The 7,642-nt window shown below is 39.3% G+C and overlaps 1 protein-coding gene across 1 annotated transcript in view; it reads right to left on the bottom strand.

Moving 5' to 3' along the window:
- Positions 1-4,336: 4,336 nt before the first annotated feature.
- LOC125231080 overlaps positions 4,337-7,642 on the bottom strand; it is a 43,984-nt gene continuing 40,678 nt past the window's right edge. The window contains exon 3 of the mRNA XM_048136425.1: positions 4,337-4,588. Coding sequence (XP_047992382.1) covers positions 4,383-4,588 — 206 coding nt within the window. The 3' untranslated portion in view covers positions 4,337-4,382. The remainder of the gene's footprint in view (positions 4,589-7,642) is intronic.

Genomic DNA, 7,642 nt, shown 5'->3' with positions numbered 1-7,642 from the left:
TATCTGTGTTCATCACACAAATAAATGCCCTTACCGGGATTTGAACCCAGGACCGCGGCAGGGTCACTACCGACTGAGCCAGACCGGCCGTCAGCCATGAGCCAGACATTGTAAGTAGGTACTAGATAGAGAAAAAAATAAGCGTGTTACAAAACACGGAGAAACTAAAAAGCCAAAAATAATAAACCTTTAAATTCAGATTTCTTGTCGGATTGCAATAATCTAAACATCCCAATTAAAAACAAATCCATTATTTTTGTAGTCGGTACCAGACCTGTTCGTCGCCTTGCTATTTCCTGTTTGCCCCACCCAACCATACTCAGGCTGGCCCCGACTCCAAAAATAATTGATTTGTTTTTAATTGGGATGTTTAGATTATTGCAATCCGATAAGAAATCTGAATTTAAAGGTTTATTATTTTTGGCTTTTTAGTTTCTCCGTGTTTTGTAACACGCTTATTTTTGAAGGCGGTTTTATTTTTTGTTAAAAAGTTTATTTATTTGTTGATTTTTAGTGGTTCCTAGTGATATTATATGTATCAGTCCGAATATATGTACAGTAGTGAAAGAATTAATCTTTAACTCCTAACCATTGAGGAGTTGACCTTCCATCATCAGCTCAGCCACATAAAATTATTACCAGCAGGCGTAAATACTGGTGTACCTTTGAAAAATACACTAAAAACATTACATGTGCCTATAACATTTGAAGAGTTCCCTCGATTTCTCCAAGATCCCATCATCAGACCCCGACTTGGTGCCAATGGGACCATCTCGGGGTTATACCCATATGATCAAAAAAAAAATTATGAAAATCGGTCCACGATTTTCGGAGATATCGAGTAACATACATACAAAAAAAAATAAAAAAAAAATTCAGTTGAATTGAGAACCTCCTCCTTTTTTGAAGTCGGTTAAAAATGATCTACAAAGTCGTTCGGCATGAGTGGGACACCATAACACATGTAGATACTAGATACAAGTGCATGATGAATTTATAAATGAATTCATTCATTATTTGTCCATGCAATTTCGCAGCTCACTGTACATAGCATTGTCTCGTACCGGTATGCAGATTAGCACAGTGTAAAAAAATAAAACATCTCATTAGGCTAGGTTAAACTTTATTAAAGTTAGCACCTTTCTTAAATTAGTAAAAATTGTCCAGATACTTACTTTTAAGAAATAACGTTGATTTACAAAACGGAATTTAAAAAAATGTCATAATAAAAAAAACACAAGAAGTAGGTACGGATTTTTTCCCCTCACTAGCTCGGAAACACGTGTTTTGTTCTTTAATACCAGCGGGTAAAAACGCATTTTATCCACTAGTGGGTAAAGTAATTTAACTTTGAATAAAGTCAAATTAACTGCTTTAAAATTGATTTTTGTAGGTGAATCTAGTAATAAAGATGATTTACCACCAGTGGAACTACTGGAAGCAGTGATAAACGCATTTTTTGCGTTGTAGTTTCCTCGCTATAGTGAAGGGAAAAGTTTTGTGTTACACTCGGGTGCAAATGTATTTTACTCCTCGTGTGTTAAAAAACTCGCAAGTTCAGGATTCTATTCTCGAACCACTCGCTTCGCTCGTGGTTCAACTATAGACTCCTTTCACTTGCTCGTTTTTCAATTCCACACTCGGCGTTAAAATACAACTTTGCCCCCTTGTATAACAAATAACTATTATTTTAATGGAAAACACCCTTTGTTATTAAAGTTAACACAATATTTACAACTCATACATTTCACTAACATTTTTTACTTGTCAAAGTTAATAATATCAATTTTGCTGTTTTAAAAAGTATTGCATTCATTTATTCTTACATTTATATGTGCTTTCTTAGTATAAATCTTTATTTAGGTACTACTCAAGCTATCTACAAATACAACGTAAAAATTCTACTGTGAATAAATTTTATCCCACTTATTTTTTGTACACTGGTATGTAAAATAGTACATTACATCAGATGCCGGGAAAATGAGGATTTTCGGCCAAGTGGGTATATACCGGATAGGGATACGAGGCCGGGAATCCGTTTTCACGCCGAGGCATGTATAGTGCTTTTCTCAAACATACAATGAAATAAAATAAAAATGCTCTAAAGGACAATATTTTATAAAAAAAAGTTACTTTGCAGGCCTAGGCCTAAAAATTATATGAAATCCCTTTACAGTTCTCTCGAGTTGTTGCGCCCAAAAAGCGATATTTCCCAGCCCATTTTAAGGAACGTAAAGACAATATTTCATTGCATGTTTGAGAAAATACATTTAAATGCTGGAATTAAGTAGCTACAAAAAGTTAAGTAAGGCACAGCAAAGGCTTGTTCGAATAACAGTTTATAAACATCTTGATTAGCAAATCTTTATTTTTTTATTTATTTGTCCAGTGGCTGTGAGTTCGGGTCTCACCTGAGGCAGAATTTTCCACTGTTAAATCGTCTATTTTAGGTTTAATAATAGCAGATCTTTTTTGACAAATGTAGTAATCGATTAAAAAAATGTTTAACAATGAAAAGTAACTTATATTACGGTGGGTAACTAATTTGGTTCTTTTTATGGAAGTACAGTGAGTTAAGAAAAAAGTTGTAATTATTTTTATTTCTTATTTACAGTAATAAGGTAATCTGTGACCCTCTATTTACTGACGGTATGTATGTAATAAATTATTATTTTGTAATTTTACGATGTTTTGATATTTTACATTTTTAACATGCACCACGAATTTCGTAATCATAAGCGAATATAATTTTTCACCTCACTAGCTCGGAAAGAACTTTTTTATTCTTTAAAAACAGACAGCAAAATCGCATTTTATCCACAAGAGTGCAAAGAATATTTGAACTATTTTTATATTAGAATAGTTACTTTTTTATTAAATATAATTTCTTCTAAAGGCATGTCCCAGACAGGACAATTTTCTCCCTATGCTTAAATTGTCTTAACAAATCATGTGATGCGAACGTAAGAATAATTTCATATCGAATTATATCCGACTAAAAACATTAAATTCAAACAATTTTTACCATAAAACACTTGAAATCGTAGGTACAAGAAATTGTATTTTTGACTCTTCCAGTGTAATTATTCAGAACGCACCTTAAGTAACATTGCAATCTCAAAACGCGTGAAACGGAACGCACCCAAATATAATTTTCTTCTTGATTCTTTATTTGAAACTTTTGTGGTGTCGGTCGGTGCATCGTGGAAATTGTAATAAACGCAAATTGACTTATTTCTGTGCAATTATGTTCCAGTTTTATTGCGTGTTTCCTCGCTTTAGTGAGGTGAAAAGTTATGTGCTATATACACACGGGATACAAAGTTATTTTACCTCGTGTGTATTGCAACACTCTCTACGCTCAGGATTCTATTTTTGAACTACTCGCTTCGCTCAGGATTCTATTTTCGAACCACTCGCTTCGCTCGTGGTTCAACCATAGAATCCATTCGCTAGCTCGTAGTTCAACCTTAGAATCCATTCGCTAGTTCGTGTTGCAATTCCACACTCGGTTAAAATACAACTTTGTTCCCTTGTATAACAAATAACTATAAAAGGTGAAATATTAAATCAGTTTATACGTTATGTATCTATTCGCAAGGCAAGCTATAGAGATACATATATATGATAATGACCATGGCTGCCTACATATTACTATACAGCTGTATACCTAAATTACCGATGCGTATCCAATTTCCACTTTGTAAATATCAAAACATCAGAATATCTTATCACAAATGCTAAAACAAAATCGAATCGGGTCCCGAAAAGACTGACCTGCGAAAGCTATCAATATGAAGTAAACAACATTCCACCTTGTGCCTTTTTTGTTGATTACGCAAACCAGTCCGTTCAGGCTGTGATTAACCTTTTGAACGCCATATTATATAAACTATATTGTACACCAAATGTTTGTAAACATTTTAGCAGCCATTGTATTCGTTGGAACTTGAATTTGCTTTATGAAATAGGTACCTGCCTGATGGTTTATTGATATTCATACCATAACTACCTAAATACTGGTGGCCCATTTGAGCGCTCGATTACGTCACTCAAAAGTCTTTCTGAAATACGAGCGTTAGGAATTGGAAATCTAGTTCTATGTAATAGTAGAATTTAAATGCTTATTATAGTAGTGAATAATTGCCAAGAGTGGTTACTGAAATGTGCTATACCTACACCGTTTGGGAATGCAGTCGTGAGTTTATGTATGAAATCGAGCGGTTGGAATTAAAAAATCAGCACCCTCCAGTCACAATCGCTCATGTCTCCGCCGGCTTAAGTTTTATGAGCACTAATGTTTTGATACCTAATCAAATATCAGGCTTATGAATTGTCGAAATATCTGGCGTTCAAAAGGTCCCTTACAATTAAAATAAAGTCTACTTAAACAAAAGAAGCGCTACGGGCGCCAAGAGTAGCGCAGCTGTCTTCGCAAGTGCGCCGGCGCCGTTGCAGCCATCGTAGTCGCACGTCTCGCAGAAGGAGGTGACCTCGTTGGGGCCGTTGGACGTGCTGGGACAGGTCGTGGAGTAGTCGTCGGCTCGCTTCCATGTGCAGCCTCGGGAGATCACCAGCTCGCCGTTCACTGGAATATAGATAGTTTGTGTGAGAGATCCTGTTCAACATAAAAGCTTATCGCTGATGCGGAGACGAAACGCTCGTCTGTAAATTACAATTAGGGCCCATTTAGACGGTATGTAGAACTCGCATACGAGTTTTATTACATTGCAGTATTTGATAGCTGTACAAAATTGTATGTAACCTCAACAGCGCGCCATGTAACTAAAATGGCAAGCGAGTTCGCACGCCGCCTTCTAAATCAGGCCTCAGGCTCGTCCAAAGTCATTTTATGGTACCTACGTACGTAGGCACTTAAGCTCACTTAGTGGTTTAACGTGAAAAACCATGGCGAGAGGAATATTTTAGGTCTTTACAGTGTTAATGAATAAAAGGTACTGGTATAGGACGCTAAGTTATCGCGAAACCAGTTGTTTTAAGTATTATGCGATTACAATATATGTAGGTATTAAATTAATCTACATAATTATGGGTCAAATCACATCATATCATATATTTATTCAAAAAACCAATACAGGTATTGTGTTTGAAGCCTTAAAACTACTTAAATATAATGGTACAATAAAAATGGTAAGCCTAGATATTACACATTATGAAAAATTTCGTCTACGGTCCTACATACATTAGCATTTCCTCTACAGATTATGTTGTAGAGACTTCGCTAGATTAGTTAATTATTCATAATTTTCACTTTCCAATAATTAAAATGGCCACAGTAGTCCCATGTTTGTTTATTTTTTTAAAATTTTTTTTTTTTTTTTTTTTTTTTACATGCTGTTAAAGTTTATTGCAATACATAAAACATAAAGTCAACATTTACACATGAACACACAAGAAGTTACTTAATAATAAATCTTATTCTAAAGACGGACACACGAAATCTTAAAATTAACTAACTTACTAAGATTTACAATTAAACATAAAACCACACAAAACAAACTAAACTAAAAACTATATATAAAAAACTTCTCCCAATTCATCTCCCTCCGGGAAACCCCCCAATATGCTGGCTACATTCCCCCTCTGAATCGCCAAACTTATTCTCTGGGCAAAGAAAGAGCCCGCCCTAGGGTCGCCTGAGACGCCCACTAGCCGAACTGACACCTCTTTTACGAATTTTTTCGTGTCAGTCGACCAAGGACCCAGCGTTTCCACTGCAAGCGCCGCAAACTCGTATTCGTTCATTAAGAACGAATACTTGCGTCGCTTGAGTGTCTGTGCCTGGTCTGCGGCAGACCCAGGCTTCCGTGTAGACCCTTCAATGTGGGACGGGGCCAGCGTATCAACGCAGGTCGCGTCCCACGCTAAAGGGCGACCAAGGCTCCATGGCACCAGAGTGCAGCCATCAGGCCTCTTGCCGTCCCCTGCAGAGAGACCCGATGGCTCCAAAGTCGCGGGAAGAGAGGCGGTACTGAGGGCGCGGCGAATTAGGTCATTGAGAGTGGAATGCCTGTAAATACGACCAGCGCTCATCCTGCAATGCAGACCATGCCGTCCCAAAGTATCCACCGGCTGGGCACAGCGACTGCAGGCGTGGGCCTCACAGATCTTCATGCCCAGCCGAAGACAAACCGCGATCTGCAAAGCGCAAGGCTCAAGAACGGTGCCAAGGTTGCGAGAAGGAAGCGCGTGCAACCAATACCCCGACTCTTTTTCTGACACCGCCAGGAGCCTAGCTCGCTCATGGTGGTCCCGGGACTCCTGCACAAGTCGCTGGTGCTGCAGTTTGACGTTAATAACGTCCCACGCCGCCTGACTGGACTTTTCTTCCGGGATAAGGTCGGCGGAATGGTCTGCCCCCCAAGCCACTTCCGCCTCTGCCAGGCCCACCACCGTCACGTCAGCGGTTGAAGGGATACGAAGAATCCCGCCGACGAGAGGGAGTGTGCTGTAGGCAGAAGACAGAAACGCCGGGAGCGCCAGATCGCCCGCAAGGCGGATACCTAGTCCACCAAACTTAATAGGGAGAGAAGCCTGAGACCATCCCGAGGGAGCAAAACTGACATTTAAAATTTTACCAACGGCCTCCTTTATTATACGGTCCACGGTTGCAGTAAGCGCAGGAAATTTCCAGACGGGAGCGCAACGGAGAATATACATTAACCGCGGTGAAAACAAGCAAAGGCGCAGGATGTAAATTGCCATGTGCGGGTTAATTTTGTACAGTAGATCAGAACATTTATTAAAATGTTCGATCTTAGAGTCTATGGACTCCGGTATAGCTTCCTCTAAAATTGGGGCTCCCAGAAGGGTGAGGGTGGTGCGAGACAAAATCGAAATATTTGGCGTGAGTTGGTTTATCTCGTTTATCCAAGACGACCGGGTGTCAGGAGGGATGGCGTCCGAAATAAACATTTCACACTTACTGTAGTTCACCGATAGACCGACCTCCGCAAACCGTTCGACCAAAGTTTTTAAATCGGCTAAAACCGTTGACATATTTCCGCCGATAGTGCCGTCGTCAAGGTACCAACAATTCAAATCAGACGTGAGCTGGGTGATGATCGGGTGAATTGCGAGACTAAAAATTACAGGACCCAGTGGGTCACCTTGTTGGCAACCCACACAAGAAGGAATGACATTATTTCTGTACATGAGTGTTGATGCTGATCCATAGCATTGCCATAAATACCCGTAGACCTCTGGAAGTTCATTTTCGACCTGAGCCAGAAGAATGCCACGGTCTATAGAGTTAAAAGCATTGGAAACATCAATTTTCACGAGCACCTCAAAATTTTGGTTGTCAAGAAAAGAGCGGACTGCATGTACTGCTCCCTCACATCCCCCTTTAAGGCCAAAACCCAGCTGAACGGGCTTAAACTTTTCAGTCAAACGAGAATGGAACTGGCGGCAACAAACCTTAGATGTAAGTCGGCGAAAAGTGTTACCAACGGCAATGGGCCGAATACCCCCATCCTTTTTCCTTAGTGCAATTAGGTTAGCTCCGTACAACACCGAAACAATTTCCTGGCAAACTTTACCCGCCAGCATTAAGTTCGTCAACGCTGTCAGCTCCTCCAGTAAAGTTTCACCGGCATCACCCGCTAGTGGGCTAATCAAA

This window comes from Leguminivora glycinivorella, chromosome 11 (assembly GCF_023078275.1).
Source record: "Leguminivora glycinivorella isolate SPB_JAAS2020 chromosome 11, LegGlyc_1.1, whole genome shotgun sequence".
Taxonomy (NCBI): Eukaryota; Metazoa; Arthropoda; class Insecta; order Lepidoptera; family Tortricidae; genus Leguminivora; species Leguminivora glycinivorella.
Note: the sequence above shows the minus strand (reverse complement) of the source record. Positions and strands in the feature narration are given on the sequence as shown.